This window comes from Salvelinus fontinalis, unplaced genomic scaffold (assembly GCF_029448725.1).
Source record: "Salvelinus fontinalis isolate EN_2023a unplaced genomic scaffold, ASM2944872v1 scaffold_0082, whole genome shotgun sequence".
Classification (NCBI taxonomy): domain Eukaryota; kingdom Metazoa; phylum Chordata; class Actinopteri; order Salmoniformes; family Salmonidae; genus Salvelinus; species Salvelinus fontinalis.
This window is the reverse complement of record NW_026600291.1, coordinates 3,026-22,670: the sequence shown is the minus strand read 5'-3', so window position 1 is coordinate 22,670 and position 19,645 is coordinate 3,026. Positions and strand designations below refer to the sequence as shown.

Genomic DNA, 19,645 nt, shown 5'->3' with positions numbered 1-19,645 from the left:
GGATGCATCATCTAGTGGAGTAGCCCGTATTTACCCAGGATGCATCATCTAGTGGAGTAGTCCTTATTCACCCAGGATGCATCATCTAGTGGTGTAGCCCTTATTTACCCAGGATGCATCATCTAGTGGAGTAGCCCTTATTCACCCAGGATGCATCATCTAGTGGTGTAGCCCTTATTTACCCAGGATGCATCATCTAGTGGAGTAGCCCTTATTTACCCATGATGCATCATCTAGTGGAGTAGCCCTTATTCACCCAGGATGCATCATCTAGTGGTGTAGCCCTTATTTACCCAGGATGCATCATCTAGTGGAGTAGCCCTTATTCACCCAGGATGCATCATCTAGTGGAGTAGCCCTTATTCACCCAGGATGCATCATCTAGTGGTGTAGCCCTTATTTACCCAGGATGCATCATCTAGTGGAGTAGCCCTTATTTACCCAGGATGCATCATCTAGTGGAGTAGCCCTTATTTACCCAGGATGCATCATCTAGTGGAGTAGTCCTTATTTACCCAGGATGCATCATCTAGTGGAGTAGCCCTTATTTACCCAGGATGCATCATCTAGTGGAGTAACCCTTATTCACCCAGGATGCATCATCTAGTGGAGTAGTCCTTATTTACCCAGGATGCATCATCTAGTGGAGTAACCCTTATTCACCCAGGATGCATCATCTAGTGGAGTAGCCCTTATTTACCCAGGATGCATCATCTAGTGGAGTAACCCTTATTTACCCAGGATGCATCATCTAGTGGAGTAACCCTTATTCACCCAGGATGCATCATCTAGTGGAGTAGTCCTTATTTACCCAGGATGCATCATCTAGTGGAGTAGCCCTTATTCACCCAGGATGCATCATCTAGTGGAGTAGCCCTTATTTACCCAGGATGCATCATCTAGTGGAGTAGTCCTTATTCACCCAGGATGCATCATCTAGTGGAGTAGCCCTTATTCACCCAGAATGCATCATCTAGTGGAGTAGCCCTTATTCACCCAGGATGCATCATCTAGTGGAGTAGCCCTTATTCACCCAGGATGCATCATCTAGTGGTGTAGCCCTTATTTACCCAGGATGCATCATCTAGTGGAGTAGCCCTTATTTACCCAGGATGCATCATCTAGTGGAGTAGCCCTTATTTACCCAGGATGCATCATCTAGTGGAGTAGTCCTTATTTACCCAGGATGCATCATCTAGTGGAGTAGCCCTTATTTACCCAGGATGCATCATCTAGTGGAGTAGCCCTTATTTACCCAGGATGCATCATCTAGTGGAGTAACCCTTATTCACCCAGGATGCATCATCTAGTGGAGTAGTCCTTATTTACCCAGGATGCATCATCTAGTGGAGTAACCCTTATTCACCCAGGATGCATCATCTAGTGGAGTAGCCCTTATTTACCCAGGATGCATCATCTAGTGGAGTAAACCTTATTTACCCAGGATGCATCATCTAGTGGAGTAACCCTTATTCACCCAGGATGCATCATCTAGTGGAGTAGTCCTTATTTACCCAGGATGCATCATCTAGTGGAGTAGTCCTTATTCACCCAGGATGCATCATCTAGTGGAGTAGCCCTTATTCACCCAGAATGCATCATCTAGTAGAGTAGTCCTTATTCACCCAGGATGCATCATCTAGTGGAGTAACCCTTATTCACCCAGGATGCATCATCTAGTGGAGTAGCCCTTATTTACCCAGGATGCATCATCTAGTGGAGTAACCCTTATTCACCCAGGATGCATCATCTAGTGGAGTAGCCCGTATTTACCCAGGATGCATCATCTAGTGGAGTAGTCCTTATTCACCCAGGATGCATCATCTAGTGGTGTAGCCCTTATTTACCCAGGATGCATCATCTAGTGGAGTAGTCCTTATTTACCCAGGATGCATCATCTAGTGGAGTAGTCCTTATTTACCCAGGATGCATCATCTAGTGGATTAGCCCTTATTTACCCAGGATGCATCATCTAGTGGAGTAGCCCTTATTCACCCAGGATGCATCATCTAGTGGAGTAGTCCTTATTTACCCAGGATGCATCATCTAGTGGAGTAGCCCTTATTCACCCAGGATGCATCATCTAGTGGAGTAGCCCTTATTCACCCAGGATGCATCATCTAGTGGAGTAGCCCTTATTTACCCAGGATGCATCATCTAGTGGAGTAGTCCTTATTCACCCAGGATGCATCATCTAGTGGTGTAGCCCTTATTTACCCAGGATGCATCATCTAGTGGAGTAGCCCTTATTTACCCAGGATGCATCATCTAGTGGTGTAGCCCTTATTCACCCAGGATGCATCATCTAGTGGAGTAGCCCTTATTCACCCAGAATGCATCAACTAGTGGAGTAGCCCGTATTTACCCAGGATGCATCATCTAGTGGTGTAGCCCTTATTCACCCAGGATGCATCATCTAGTGGAGTAGCCCTTATTTACCCAGGATGCATCATCTAGTGGAGTAGCCCTTATTCACCCAGGATGCATCATCTAGTGGAGTAGCCCTTATTCACCCAGGATGCATCATCTAGTGGAGTAGCCCTTATTTACCCAGGATGCATCATCTAGTGGAGTAGCCCTTATTCACCCAGGATGCATCATCTAGTGGAGTAGTCCTTATTTACCCAGGATGCATCATCTAGTGGAGTAGCCCTTATTCACCCAGGATGCATCATCTAGTGGAGTAGCCCTTATTCACCCAGGATGCATCATCTAGTGGAGTAGCCCTTATTTACCCAGGATGCATCATCTAGTGGAGTAGCCCTTATTCACCCAGGATGCATCATCTAGTGGAGTAGTCCTTATTCACCCAGGATGCATCATCTAGTGGAGTAGCCCTTATTCACCCAGGATGCATCATCTAGTGGAGTAGCCCTTATTTACCCAGGATGCATCATCTAGTGGAGTAGTCCTTATTCACCCAGGATGCATCATCTAGTGGTGTAGCCCTTATTTACCCAGGATGCATCATCTAGTGGTGTAGCCCTTTTTCACCCAGGATGCATCATCTAGTGGAGTAGCCCTTATTTACCCAGAATGCATCATCTAGTGGAGTTGCCCTTATTCACCCAGGATGCATCATCTAGTGGAGTAGTCCTTATTTTCCCAGGATGCATCATCTAGTGGAGTAGCCTTTATTTACCCAGGATGCATCATCTAGTGGAGTAGTCCTTATTTACCCAGGATGCATCATCTAGTGTAGTAGCCCTTATTTACCCAGGATGCATCATCTAGTGGAGTAGTCCTTATTTACCCAGGATGCATCATCTAGTGGAGTAGCCCTTATTTACCCAGAATGCATCATCTAGTGGTGTAGCCCTTATTCACCCAGGATGCATCATCTAGTGGAGTAGCCCTTATTCACCCAGGATGCATCATCTAGTGGAGTAGTCCTTATTTACCCAGAATGCATCATCTAGTGGAGTAGCCCTTATTCACCCAGGATGCATCATCTAGTGGAGTAGCCCTTATTTACCCAGGATGCATCATCTAGTGGAGTAGCCCTTATTTACCCAGGATGCATCATCTAGTGGAGTAGTCCTTATTTACCCAGGATGCTTCATCTAGTGGAGTAACCCTTTTTCACCCAGGATGCATCATCTAGTGGAGTAACCCTTATTCACCCAGGATGCATCATCTAGTGGAGTAACCCTTATTCACCCAGGATGCATCATCTAGTGGAGTAGCCCTTATTTACCCAGGATGCATCATCTAGTGGAGTAGCCCTTATTTACCCAGGATGCATCATCTAGTGGAGTAGCCCTTATTTACCCAGGATGCATCATCTAGTGGAGTAGCCCTTATTCACCCAGGATGCATCATCTAGTGGAGTAGCCCTCATTCACCCAGAATGCATCATCTAGTGGAGTAGCCCTTATTTACCCAGGATGCATCATCTAGTGGAGTAGCCCTTATTCACCCAGGATGCATCATCTAGTGGAGTAGTCCTTATTTACCCAGGATGCATCATCTAGTGGAGTAGCCCTTATTTACCCAGGATGCATCATCTAGTGGAGTAGTCCTTATTTACCCAGGATGCATCATCTAGTGGAGTAGCCCTTATTTACCCAGGATGCATCATCTAGTGGAGTAGCCCTTATTCACCCAGGATGCATCATCTAGTGGAGTAGCCCTTATTCACCCAGGATGCATCATCTAGTGGAGTAGCCCTTATTTACCCAGGATGCATCATCTAGTGGAGTAGTCCTTATTTACCCAGGATGCATCATCTAGTGGAGTAGCCCTTATTCACCCAGGATGCATCATCTAGTGGAGTAGCCCTTAGATGAGCCCAAGTTCGTTAACATTTTTCACATATGCATTCAGAATGAGGATCTTATTCTCAAACACCCCCTTTACGATACTTGACCTTGACATTACCGAAATGACAAAAAATTGGGGAAAACTTAGAGAACCATTACCTTACCAGCATGGAGACATGAATGGGCTTTAGTGATGTGGTAAACACATAGAGACCCAATACCTTACCAACATGGAGGCATGAATGGGCTTTAGTGATGTGGTAAACACTCAGAGAACCATTACCTTACCAACATTGAGACATGAATGGGCTTTAGTGATGTGGTAAACACTTAGAGAACCATTACCTTACCAACATGGAGACATGGATGGGCTTTAGTGATGTGGTAAACACTTAGAGAACCATTACCTTACCAACATGGAGACATGAATGGGCTTTAGTGATGTGGTAAACACTTAGAGAACCATTACCTTACCAGCGTGGAGACATGAATGGGCTTTAGTGATGTGGTAAACACTTAGAGACCCATTACCTTACCAACATGGAGACATGAATGGGCTTTAGTGATGTGGTAAACACTTAGAGAACCATTACCTTACCAGCGTGGAGACATGGATGGGCTTTAGTGATGTGGTAAACACTTAGAGAACCATTACCTTACCAACATGGAGACATGGATGGGCTTTAGTGATGTGGTAAACACTTAGAGAACCATTACCTTACCAACATGGAGACATGAATGGGCTTTAGTGATGTGGTAAACACTTAGAGAACCATTACCTTACCAGCGTGGAGACATGAATGGGCTTTAGTGATGTGGTAAACACTTAGAGACCCATTACCTTACCAACATGGAGACATGAATGGGCTTTAGTGATGTGGTAAACACTTAGAGAACCATTACCTTACCAGCGTGGAGACATGGATGGGCTTTAGTGATGTGGTAAACACTTAGAGAACCATTACCTTACCAACATGGAGACATGGATGGGCTTTAGTGATGTGGTAAACACTTAGAGACCCATTACCTTACCAACATGGAGACATGAATGGGCTTTAGTGATGTGGTAAACACTTAGAGAACCATTACCTTACCAGCGTGGAGACATGGATGGGCTTTAGTGATGTGGTAAACACTTAGAGAACCATTACCTTACCAACATGGAGACATGGATGGGCTTTAGTGATGTGGTCAATAGTTTGCTGACTCATAATGTCTGTCTCCTGTTACTTCCAGATGAAGCTAAGGGCCTCTCATTACCAAAACACACATTTCTCATTACCGCATAATTTTTAGGCCCGTTCGGGATGAGAACCTTAATTTCGGTAATGATAATAAGCTAATTCTAATGTATCGTCAGTGGGTGTGCTGTGCTGGTAACTTTCATTATTTACTCGGACCACTGCTTTCACCTATTGTATAGATTATTTTGTAAACCTTCAGTTATCTGATTAAGAGAGGTTGTAAATAAATAGGAGTATAAAAACCCTATTGAATTAACATAAAGCCACAATCTGGAGTTTGTTTTTCAGCAAAGAGCACTTAAAGAAGGATATCCCCTCATTTTGATGTGTGCACCTGTTATAACACCTACCTATAGTGTTGTTAGATATCCCACCTGTTATAACACCTACCTATAGTGTTGTTAGATATCCTACATGTTGTAACACCTTCCTATAGTGTTGTTAGATATCCTACATGTTGTAACACCTTCCTATAGTGTTGTTAGATATCCCACCTGTTATAACACCCACCTATAGTGTTGTTAGGTATCCCACCTGTTATAACACCTACCTATAGTGTTGTTAGGTATCCTACCTGTTATAACACCTACCTATAGTGTTAGATATCCCACCTGTTATAACACCTACCTATAGTGTTGTTAGATATCCTACCTGTTATAACACCTACCTATAGTGTTAGATATCCCACCTGTTATAACACCTACCTATAGTGTTGTTAGATATCCTACCTGTTATAACACCTACCTATAGTGTTAGATATCCCACCTGTTATAACACCTACCTATAGTGTTGTTAGATATCCTACATGTTATAACACCTACCTATAGTGTTGTTAGATATCCCACCTGTTATAACACCTACCTATAGTGTTGTTAGGTATCCCACCTGTTATAACACCTACCTATAGTGTTAGATATCCTACCTGTTATAACACCTACCTATAGTGTTGTTAGATATCCCACCTGTTATAACACCTACCTATAGTGTTAGATATCCCACCTGTTAAAACACCTATCTATAGTGTTGTTAGATATCCCACCTGTTATAACACCTACCTATAGTGTTGTTAGATATCCTACCTGTTATAACACCTACCTATAGTGTTGTTAGATATCCCACCTGTTATAACACCTACCTATAGTGTTGTTAGATATCCTACCTGTTATAACACCTACCTATAGTGTTGTTAGATATCCCACCTGTTATAACACATACCTATAGTGTTGTTAGGTATCCCACCTGTTATAACACCTACCTATAGTGTTAGATATCCTACCTGTTATAACACCTACCTATAGTGTTAGATATCCCACCTGTTATAACACCTACCTATAGTGTTGTTAGATATCCCACCTGTTATAACACCTACCTATAGTGTTGTTAGATATCCCACCTGTTATAACACCTACCTATAGTGTTAGATATCCTACCTGTTATAACACCTACCTATAGTGTTGTTAGATATCCCACCTGTTATAACACCTACCTATAGTGTTAGATATCCCACCTGTTATAACACCTACCTATAGTGTTAGATATCCCACCTGTTATAACACCTACCTATAGTGTTGTTAGATATCCCACCTGTTATAACACCTATCTATAGTGTTGATAGGTATCCTACCTGTTAAAACACCTATCTATAGTGTTGATAGGTATCCTACCTGTTATAACACCTACCTATAGTGTTGTTAGATATCCTACCTGTTAAAACACCTATCTATAGTGTTGTTAGATATCCTACCTGTTATAACACCTACCTATAGTGTTGTTAGATATCCTACCTGTTAAAACACCTATCTATAGTGTTGTTAGATATCCCACCTGTTATAACACCTACCTATAGTGTTAGATATCCCACCTGTTATAACACCTACCTATAGTGTTAGATATCCCACCTGTTATAACACCTACCTATAGTGTTGTTAGATATCCCACCTGTTATAACACCTATCTATAGTGTTGATAGGTATCCTACCTGTTAAAACACCTATCTATAGTGTTGATAGGTATCCTACCTGTTATAACACCTACCTATAGTGTTGTTAGATATCCTACCTGTTAAAACACCTACCTATAGTGTTGTTAGATATCCTACCTGTTAAAACACCTATCTATAGTGTTGTTAGATATCCTACCTGTTATAACACCTACCTATAGTGTTAGATATCCTACCTGTTATAACACCTACCTATAGTGTTAGATATCCTACCTGTTATAACACCTACCTATAGTGTTGTTAGATATCCCACCTGTTATAACACCTATCTATAGTGTTGATAGGTATCCTACCTGTTATAACACCTACCTATAGTGTTGTTAGATATCCTACATGTTGTAACACCTTCCTATAGTGTTGTTAGATATCCCACCTGTTATAACACCTACCTATAGTGTTGTTAGATATCCTACCTGTTATAACACCTACCTATAGTGTTAGATATCCCACCTGTTATAACACCTATCTATAGTGTTAGATATCCTACCTGTTATAACACCTACCTATAGTGTTGTTAGGTATCCCACCTGTTATAACACCTACCTATAGTGTTAGATATCCTACCTGTTATAACACCTACCTATAGTGTTGTTAGGTATCCCACCTGTTATAACACCTACCTATAGTGTTAGATATCCTACCTGTTATAACACCTACCTATAGTGTTGTTAGATATCCTACCTGTTATAACACCTACCTATAGTGTTAGATATCCTACCTGTTATAACACCTACCTATAGTGTTGTTAGATATCCTACCTGTTATAACACCTACCTATAGTGCTGTTAGATATCCCACCTGTTGGATCATATCCCACATATTTAGATACTTAAAAGGCATATCATGTTATGCCATTTTCCCTTATATTTCTAAGTTGAGTGAGATTCTATCTAAAATACCTTAAAAGCACGGCAAGCGGTTCCGCAATGCCAAGCCTAGGACCAAAAGGCTCCTTAACAGCTTCTACCCCCAAGCCATAAGACTGCTGAACAACTAATCACATTGCCACCGGACTATTCCATTGACACCCCCCACCCCCTCACACTGACGCTGTACCGGTACCTCCTGTATATAGCCTCGTTATTGTTACTTTATGTTACTTTTGATTATTTTTTACTTTAGTTTATTTGGTAAATATTCTCTTAACTCTTCTGGAACTGCACTGTTGGTTAAAGGCTTGTAAGTAAGCATTTCACGGTAAGGTCTACTACACCTGTTGTATTCGGCATTTCACGGTAAGGTCTACACCTGTTGTATTCGGCATTTCACGGTAAGGTCTACACCTGTTGTATTCAGCATTTCACGGTAAGGTCTACACCTGTTGTATTCAGCATTTCACGGTAAGGTCTACACCTGTTGTATTCGGGCTTTTCACGGTAAGGTCTACACCTGTTGTATTCAGCATTTCACGGTAAGGTCTACACCTGTTGTATTCAGCATTTCACGGTAAGGTCTACACCTGTTGTATTCAGCATTTCACGGTAAGGTCTACACTTGTTGTATTCAGCATTTCACGGTAAGGTCTACACCTGTTGTATTCGGCATTTCACGGTAAGGTCTACACCTGTTGTATTCAGCATTTCACGGTAAGGTTACCTGATGTATTGGGTTACCTGTTGTATTCAGCATTTCACGGTAAGGTCTACACTTGTTGTATTCGGCATTTCACGGTAAGGTCTACACTTGTTGTATTCGGCATTTCACGGTAAGGCCTACACCTGTTGTATTCGGCATTTCACGGTAAGGTCTACACTTGTTGTATTCAGCATTTCACGGTAAGGTCTACACTTGTTGTATTCAGCATTTCACGGTAAGGTCTACACTTGTTGTATTCAGCATTTCACGGTAAGGTCTACACTTGTTGTATTCGCCATTTCACGGTAAGGTCTACACTTGTTGTATTCGGCATTTCACGGTAAGGTCTACACCTGTTGTATTCGGCATTTCACGGTAAGGTCTACACTTGTTGTATTCGGCATTTCACGGTAAGGTCTACACCTGTTGTATTCAGCATTTCACGGTAAGGTCTACACTTGTTGTATTCAGCATTTCACGGTAAGGTCTACACCTGTTGTATTCGGCATTTCACGGTAAGGTCTACACCTGTTGTATTCAGCATTTCACGGTAAGGTTACCTGATGTTTTGGGTTACCTGTTGTATTCAGCATTTCACGGTAAGGTCTACACTTGTTGTATTCGGCATTTCACGGTAAGGTCTACACTTGTTGTATTCGGCATTTCACGGTAAGGCCTACACCTGTTGTATTCGGCATTTCACGGTAAGGTCTACACTTGTTGTATTCAGCATTTCACGGTAAGGTCTACACTTGTTGTATTCAGCATTTCACGGTAAGGTCTACACTTGTTGTATTCAGCATTTCACGGTAAGGTCTACACTTGTTGTATTCGCCATTTCACGGTAAGGTCTACACTTGTTGTATTCGGCATTTCACGGTAAGGTCTACACCTGTTGTATTCGGCATTTCACGGTAAGGTCTACACTTGTTGTATTCAGCATTTCACGGTAAGGTCTACACCTGTTGTATTCAGCATTTCACGGTAAGGTCTACACTTGTTGTATTCAGCATTTCACGGTAAGGTCTACACTTGTTGTATTCAGCATTTCACGGTAAGGTCTACACTTTTTGTATTCAGCATTTCACGGTAAGGTCTACACTTGTTGTATTCAGCATTTCACGGTAAAGTCTACACTTGTTGTATTCAGCGCATCTGATAAATACAGTTTAATTTGATTTGAACCACACTTATCCATGTCTTAAAACACTGATATTTCCTGTAAAGACCTGATAGACATCAGTACAGTCTGGTGATGTATTGGGTTACTGAATCTCTGATAGAGACCAGTGCAGTCTGATGATGTATTGGGTTACTGAATCTCTGATAGAGACCAGTACAGTCTGGTGATGTATTGGGTTACTGAATCTCTGATAGAGACCAGTACAGTTTGGTGATGTATTGGGTTACTGAATCTCTGATAGAGACCAGTACAGTCTGGTGATGTATTGGGTTACTGAATCACTGATAGAGACCAGTACAGTTTGGTGATTTATTGGGTTACTGAATCTCTGATAGAGACCAGTACAGTCTGGTGATGTATTGGGTTACTGAATCACTGATAGAGACCAGTACAGTTTGGTGATTTATTGGGTTACTGAATCTCTGATAGAGATCAGTACAGTCTGGTGATGTAATGCAACGCTCATTAGCGAAACATGCTCATTTCTGAAACCCTCTTTTCTTCACCATGAAGCACCATCTTTAGGAAATGTTAGTCTAAATAAAATGGATACTTAAGTGTGTCTTAATTTGATGGTGCATTTAGTTTTTTATCCAAATATGTGTACTTAAAGATAACGTAATTATTATAAAATAACATGTTTTTTATAAAATAATATATTTATTATGAAATAACATAGTTATTATGAAATAGATATGTACAGATCTGAATCTTGGTGATCCAAGAGCAATTATGGTGGAAAATATTTTTGTTGTTGTTGAATTCACGCAAACTCACATTCAAAGTCAACCGCAGCATCAGCAAAGAGACCTGCTTTGACTCTGTAATCAGTCTGACAGCCAAGATCATGGACCGTACCAAATGGAAAGGGTGACTGTCATCAGTTAGACAGCCAAGATCATGGACCGTACCAAATGGAAAGGATGACTCTGTCATCAGTTAGACAGCCAAGATCATGGACCGTACCAAATGGAAAGGATGACTCTGTCATCAGTTAGACAGCCAAGATCATGGACCGTACCAAATGGAAAGGGTGACTGTCGTCAGTTAGACAGCCAAGATCATGGACCGTACCAAATGGAAAGGGTGACTGTCGTCAGTTAGACAGCCAAGATCATGGACCGTACCAAATGGAAAGGGTGACTGTCGTCAGTTAGACAGCCAAGATCATGGACCGTACCAAATGTAAAGGGTGACTGTCGTCAGTTAGACAGCCAAGATCATGGACCGTACCAAATGGAAAGGGTGCCTGTCATCAGTTAGACAGCCAAGATCATGGACCGTACCAAATGGAAAGGGTGCCTGTCATCAGTTAGACAGCAGAGATCATGGACCGTACCAAATGGAAAGGGTGACTCTGTCATCAGTCAGACAGCCAAGATCATGGACCGTATCAAATGGAAAGGGTGACTGTCATCAGTCAGACAGCCAAGATCATGGACCGTATGAAATGGAAAGGGTGACTCTGTCGTCAGTTAGACAGCCAAGATCATGGACCATACCAAATGGAAAGGGTGACTCTGTCATCAGTTAGACAGCCAAGATCATGGACCGTACCAAATGGAAAGGGTGATTGTCATCAGTTAGACAGCCAAGATCATGGACCGTACCAAATGGAAAGGGTGACTGTCGTCAGTTAGACAGCCAAGATCATGGACCGTACCAAATGGAAAGGGTGCCTGTCATCAGTTAGACAGCCAAGATCATGGACCGTACCAAATGTAAAGGGTGCCTGTCATCAGTTAGACAGCCAAGATCATGGACCGTACCAAATGGAAAGGGTGACTCTGTCATCAGTCAGACAGCCAAGATCATGGACCGTATCAAATGGAAAGGGTGACTGTCATCAGTCAGACAGCCAAGATCATTGACCGTACCAAATGTAAAGGGTGACTGAACGTAGAAACCTTTTGGGTCGGCTAAAACCATGATTAGATCAAACAGTAAAGCGCATTATCCTCATGATTCCTGCAGTGAACGTGTGTGCGCTCTGCCCCTGTTTCACTGGGGCCTGCTGCTGTAATGAGCGAGCCACTCTCCTCTTGCCCCTGTTTCACTGGGGCCTGCTGCTGTAATGAGCCACTCTCCTCTTGCCCCTGTTTCACTGGGGCCTGCTGCTGTACTGATCGAGCCACTCTCCTCTTGCCCCTGTTTCACTGGGGCCTGCTGCTGTAATGAGCGAGCCACTCTCCTCTTGCCCCTGTTTCACTGGGGCCTGCTGCTGTAATGAGCGAGCCACTCTCCTCTTGCCCCTGTTTCACTGGGGCCTGCTGCTGTAATGATCGAGCCACTCTCCTCTTGCCCCTGTTTCACTGGGGCCTGCTGCTGTAATGAGCCACTCTCCTCTTGCCCCTGTTTCACTGGGGCCTGCTGCTGTAATGAGCTACTCTCCTCTTGCCCCTGTTTCACTGGGGCCTGCTGCTGTAATGAGCGAGCCACTCTCCTCTTGCCCCTGTTTCACTGGGGCCTGCTGCTGTAATGAGCGAGCCACTCTCCTCTTGCCCCTGTTTCACTGGGGCCTGCTGCTGTAATGAGCGAGCCACTCTCCTCTTGCCCCTGTTTCACTGGGGCCTGCTGCTGTAATGAGCGAGCCACGCTCCTCGTTTCATCAGCTCCAACTATTATAACTATAGGTCTCCAACTATTATAACTATAGGTCTCCAACTATTATAACTATAGGTCTCCAACTATTATAACTATAGGTCTCCAACTATTATAACTATAGGTCTCCATCTATTATAACAATAGGTCTCCAACTATTATAACTATAGGTCTCCAACTATTATAACTATAGGTCTCCTGAATCAGAGGTCTTCACAGCTCCAACTATTATAACTGTAGGTCTCCAACTATTATAACTATAGGTCTCCATCTATTATAACTATAGGTCTCCAACTATTATAACTATAGGTCTCCAACTATTATAACTATAGGTCTCCAACTATTATAACTATAGGTCTCCATCTATTATAACTATAGGTCTCCAACTATTATAACTATAGGTCTCCAACTATTATAACTATAGGTCTCCAACTATTATAACTATAGGTCTCCAACTATTATAACTATAGGTCTCCAACTATTATAACTATAGGTCTCCATCTATTATAACTATAGGTCTCCAACTATTATAACTATAGGTCTCCAACTATTATAACTATAGGTCTCCAACTATTATAACTATAGGTCTCCAACTATTATAACTATAGGTCTCCATCTATTATAACTATAGGTCTCCAACTATTATAACTATAGGTCTCCATCTATTATAACTATAGGTCTCCATATATTATAACTATAGGTCTCCAACTATTATAACTATAGGTCTCCAACTATTATAACTATAGGTCTCCAACTATTATAACTATAGGTCTCCAACTATTATAACTATAGGTCTCCATCTATTATAACTATAGGTCTCCAACTATTATAACTATAGGTCTCCATCTATTATAACTGTAGGTCTCCATCTATTATAACTATAGGTCTTCTGAATCAGAGGTCTTCACAGCTCCAACTATTATAACTATAGGTCTCCAACTATTATAACTATAGGTCTCCAACTATTATAACTATAGGTCTCCAACTATTATAACTATAGGTATCTAACTATTATAACTATAGGTCTCCAACTATTATAACTATAGGTCTCCATCTATTATAACTATAGGTCTCCTGAATCAGAGGTCTTCACAGCTCCAACTATTATAACTATAGGTCTCCATCTATTATAACTATAGGTCTCCATCTATTATAACTATAGGTCTCCAACTATTATAACTATAGGTCTCCAACTATTATAACTATAGGTCTCCAACTATTATAACTATAGGTATCTAACTATTATAACTATAGGTCTCCAACTATTATAACTATAGGTCTCCAACTATTATAACTATAGGTCTCCATCTATTATAACTATAGGTCTCCAACTATTATAACTATAGGTCTCCAACTATTATAACTATAGGTCTCCAACTATTATAACTATAGGTCTCCAACTATTATAACTATAGGTATCCAACTATTATAACTATAGGTCTCCAACTATTATAACTATAGGTCTCCATCTATTATAACTATAGGTCTCCATCTATTATAACTATAGGTCTCCATCTATTATAACTATAGGTCTCCAACTATTATAACTATAGGTCTCCAACTATTATAACTATAGGTCTCCATCTATTATAACTATAGGTCTCCAACTATTATAACTATAGGTCTCCATCTATTATAACTATAGGTCTCCATCTATTATAACTATAGGTCTTCTGAATCAGAGGTCTTCACAGCTCCAACTATTATAACTATAGGTCTCCAACTATTATAACTATAGGTCTCCATCTATTATAACTATAGGTCTCCATCTATTATAACTATAGGTCTCCATCTATTATAACTATAGGTCTCCATCTATTATAACTATAGGTCTCCAACTTTTATAACTATAGGTCTCCATCTATTATAACTATAGGTCTCCATCTATTATAACTATAGGTCTCCAACTATTATAACTATAGGTCTCCAACTATTATCACTATAGGTCTCCAACTATTATCACTATAGGTCTCCAACTATTATAACTATAGGTCTCCATCTATTATAACTATAGGTCTCCAACTATTATAACTATAGGTCTCCAACTATTATAACTATAGGTCTCCAACTATTATAACTATAGGTCTCCAACTATTATAACTATAGGTCTCCATCTATTATAACTATAGGTCTCCAACTATTATAACTATAGGTCTCCAACTATTATAACTATAGGTCTCCAACTATTATAACTATAGGTCTCCATCTATTATAACTATAGGTCTCCAACTATTATAACTATAGGTCTCCTGAATCAGAGGTCTTCACAGCTCCAACTATTATAACTATAGGTCTCCAACTATTATAACTATAGGTCTCCATCTATTATAACTATAGGTCTCCAACTATTATAACTATAGGTCTACAACTATTATAACTATAGGTCTCCAACTATTATAACTATAGGTCTCCAACTATTATAACTATAGGTCTCCAACTATTATAACTATAGGTCTCCAACTATTATAACTATAGGTCTCCATCTATTATAACTATAGGTATCCATCTATTATAACTATAGGTCTCCATCTATTATAACTATAGGTCTCCAACTATTATAACTATAGGTCTCCAACTATTATAACTATAGGTATCCAACTATTATAACTATAGGTCTCCAACTATTATAACTATAGGTCTCCAACTATTATAACTATAGGTCTCCTGAATCAGAGGTCTTCACAGCTCCAACTATTATAACTATAGGTCTCCAACTATTATAACTATAGGTCTCCAACTATTATAACTATAGGTCTCCAACTATTATAACTATAGGTCTCTAACTATTATAACTATAGGTCTCCATCTATTATAACTATAGGTCTCCAACTATTATAACTATAGGTCTCCAACTATTATAACTATAGGTCTCCAACTATTATAACTATAGGTCTCCAACTATTATAACTGTAGGTCTCCAACTATTATAACTATAGGTCTCCAACTATTATAACTATAGGTCTCCAACTATTATAACTATAGGTCTCCAACTATTATAACTATAGGTCTCCAACTATTATAACTATAGGTCTCCAACTATTATAACTATAGGTCTCCATCTATTATAACTTTAGGTCTCCAACTATTATAACTATAGGTCTCCAACTATTATAACTATAGGTCTCCAACTATTATAACTATAGGTCTCCAACTATTATAACTATAGGTCTCCATCTATTATAACTATAGGTCTCCAAATATTATAACTATGGGTCTCCAACTATTATAACTATAGGTCTCCAACTATTATAACTATAGGTCTCCAACTATTATAACTATAGGTCTCCAACTATTATAACTATAGGTCTCCAACTATTATAACTATAGGTCTCCATCTATTATAACTATAGGTCTCCAACTATTATAACTATAGGTCTCCAACTATTATAACTATAGGTCTCCAACTATTATAACTATAGGTCTCCAACTATTATAACTATAGGTCTCCAACTATTATAACTATAGGTCTCCAACTATTATAACTATAGGTATCTAACTATTATAACTATAGGTCTCCATCTATTATAACTATAGGTCTCCAACTATTATAACTATAGGTCTCCTGAATCAGAGGTCTTCACAGCTCCAACTATTATAACTATAGGTCTCCAACTATTATAACTATAGGTCTCCAACTATTATAACTATAGGTCTCCTGAATCAGAGGTCTTCACAGCTCCAACTATTATAACTATAGGTCTCCAACTATTATAACTATAGGTCTCCAACTATTATAACTATAGGTCTCCAACTATTATAACTATAGGTCTCCATCTATTATAACTATAGGTCTCCAACTATTATAACTATAGGTCTCCATCTATTATAACTATAGGTCTCCAACTATTATAACTATAGGTCTCCAACTATTATAACTATAGGTCTCCAACTATTATAACTATAGGTATCCATCTATTATAACTATAGGTCTCCCAACTATTATAACTATAGGTCTCCAACTATTATAACTATAGGTCTCCAACTATTATAACTATAGGTCTCCAACTATTATAACTATAGGTCTCCATCTATTATAACTATAGGTCTCCAACTATTATAACTATAGGTCTCCATCTATTATAACTATAGGTCTCCAACTATTATAACTATAGGTCTCCAACTATTATAACTATAGGTCTCCAACTATTATAACTATAGGTCTCCATCTATTACAACTATAGGTCTCCAACTATTATAACTATAGGTCTCCATCTATTATAACTATAGGTCTCCATCTATTATAACTATAGGTCTTCTGAATCAGAGGTCTTCACAGCTCCAACTATTCCCGAATAACCGAGACGCAATCCTGGTATTGTAAATAGTGTTTTGGGATCTAAAATGATTGTCACGGGTCTTGGGTGTAATTTTAACTGAGTTGTCCGGAAGGGCCCATACAGATCCAAACGTGACTTCTGCAGCAGAGAGAGAGACATTTTATTTTTTTAAATATAATTTATGCTGCTGCTCTTGATTTTCACGAAAAGTGGAGCGTTGAACATGTAGCTTGTTGTTGGCCAATCACAAGTCATCAAAGCAGCGCTAGGCTACAGATACTCTCTGTAAAAGTTTGGAGAATCTAATCAATGGAAGATGGAATTAAAATGACGGAATTAAAAGTTAAAGAAGGACAGGCTACACCGACCAAGAGCCAACAGGCTGCTATTTAATAGTCTGAATGGAGGTGTTGTTATTTGTAACTGTAGGATCAGAAAGCGTATGCACTCCATCCTCAATTAGCATAGCTAGCTAACCTTAGCTATGTAGCTCAACTAGTTTCTCCCGTTTTTTACTCCAAGACGGGTACTACGTAATCTTATTTGATAAATAACCTAGTAATGGCAGCTATTAGTCTACTATAGCCCGAGCTTTCACAGTACGGCCCCTCCTCCGCCTGCTAGAGCGGCACCTCTCCCGCTCTTCTCGTGCTTTGTCAGCTTCAGATAATAAAGTAGATTTACGGATATGGGTGGTAGAGCCCCAGGTCCCTTTCGGACCCTTTCGGGAACAGGTCCAACTTTTCGGACCTGTGAAGACCTCTACCTCCAACCAGGATATCTGAACAACTTGGGAATTTTGTGAATGCTACTGGGTTTTTGCAACCCTAAAATAAATAAAGTTTTATCATGTGTAGATTTCATTCAGGTCTCTGTTTAACAAAATAATATGTCTTTGGCAGGAAAGAGACCAGATTCTCACTCCAGCAGGAAGAGATTCTGCGATAGCAGGAAGAGTCCTTCAGGGAAACCGGAACCAGAGACTCCCAAACCAGCAAGACGACACCTCTGTTCCCATTGTGGAAAGAGTTTTACTAAGTTACGGAACCTAAAAGAGCATGAGAGGACACACACGGGAGAAAAGCCTTTCCAATGTTCCCACTGTGGAAAGAGTTTTACCGTGTTAGTTAACATGAAAAGGCATGAGAGAATACACACAGGAGAAAAGCCTTACCAATGTTCTCAGTGTGGAAAGAGTTTTACCTTGTTAGTTAACATGAAAAGGCACGAGAGAATACACACAGGAGAAAAGCCTTACCAATGTTCTCAGTGTGGCAAGAGTTTCACCCAGTTAGGGAGCCTGAAAATACATAACAAAATACACTCTGGAAAGAAGTCTTACCACTGCTCCCAATGTGGAAAGACTTTTAAACAGTTAAAGCACCTGAAATCACATGAAAGAACACATTCAGGAGAGAAGCCTTTTCACTGTTCTCATTGTGGAAAGGCATTTTCCCAGTCAGAGGACCTGAAATCACATGAGAGAATAGAGAGGCTGTGTTCCGACTTATGTTTTTGACTGAGAATTTGTGTCTTTGTTTATGCAACTTGAAGTCATATTGTTTTTATGAACAAATAAATCATTGTTTATATGAAACCTTACTCACATAAACCAAATTGTTTAAGTGAACCCTTACTCACATAAACCAAATTGTTTAAGTGAACCCTTACTCAAAAATATAAACCAAATTGTTTATAGGAAACATCACTAACATACAGTTGAAGTTTGAAGTTTACATATACCTTCGCCAAATACATTTAAACTCAGTATTTCACAATTCCTGACATTTAATCCTTGTAAAAATGCCCTGTATTAGGTCAGTTAGGATCACCACTTTATTTTAATAATCTGAAATGTCAGAATAATAGTAGAGAGAATGATTTATTTAAGCTATTATTTCTTTCATCACATTCCCAGTGGGTCAGAAGTTTACATACACTCAATTAGTATTTGGTAGCATTGCCTTTAAATTGTTTAACTTGGGTCAAACTTTTTGGGTAGCCTTCCACAAGCTTCCCACAAAAAGTTGGGTTAATTTTGGCCCATTCCTCCTGACAGAGCTGGTGTAACTGAGTCAGGTTTGTAGACCTCCTTGCTCACACACGCTTTTTCAGTTCTGTCCACAAATTTTCTATAGGATTGAGGTCAGGGCTTTGTGATTGCCACTCCAATACCTTGACTTTGTTGTCCTTAAGCAATTTTGCCACAACTTTGGAAGTATGCTTGGGGCCATTGTCCATTTGGAAGACACATTTGCGACCAAGCTTTAACTTCCTGACTGATGTCTTGAGATGTTGCTTCAATATATCCACATAATTTTCCTGCAGCCTGATGTCATCTATTTTGTGAAGTGCACCAGTCCCTCCTGCAGCAAAGCACCTCCACAACATGTTGCTGCCACCCCCGTGCTTCACGGTTGGGATGGTGTTCTTCGGCTTGCAAGCATCCCCCTTTTTCCTCCAAACATAATGATGGTCATTATGGCCAAACAGTTCTATTTTTG

General features: G+C 40.1%; 1 protein-coding gene across 1 annotated transcript in view; it reads left to right on the top strand.

The window, feature by feature from the left end:
* The window catches only part of LOC129842970 (zinc finger and SCAN domain-containing protein 21-like), a 77,596-nt gene extending 58,853 nt beyond the window's left edge, over positions 1-18,743 (top strand). The window contains exon 2 of the mRNA XM_055911691.1: positions 18,044-18,743. Coding sequence (XP_055767666.1) covers positions 18,044-18,660 — 617 coding nt within the window. The 3' untranslated portion in view covers positions 18,661-18,743. The remainder of the gene's footprint in view (positions 1-18,043) is intronic.
* Positions 18,744-19,645: the final 902 nt, after the last annotated feature.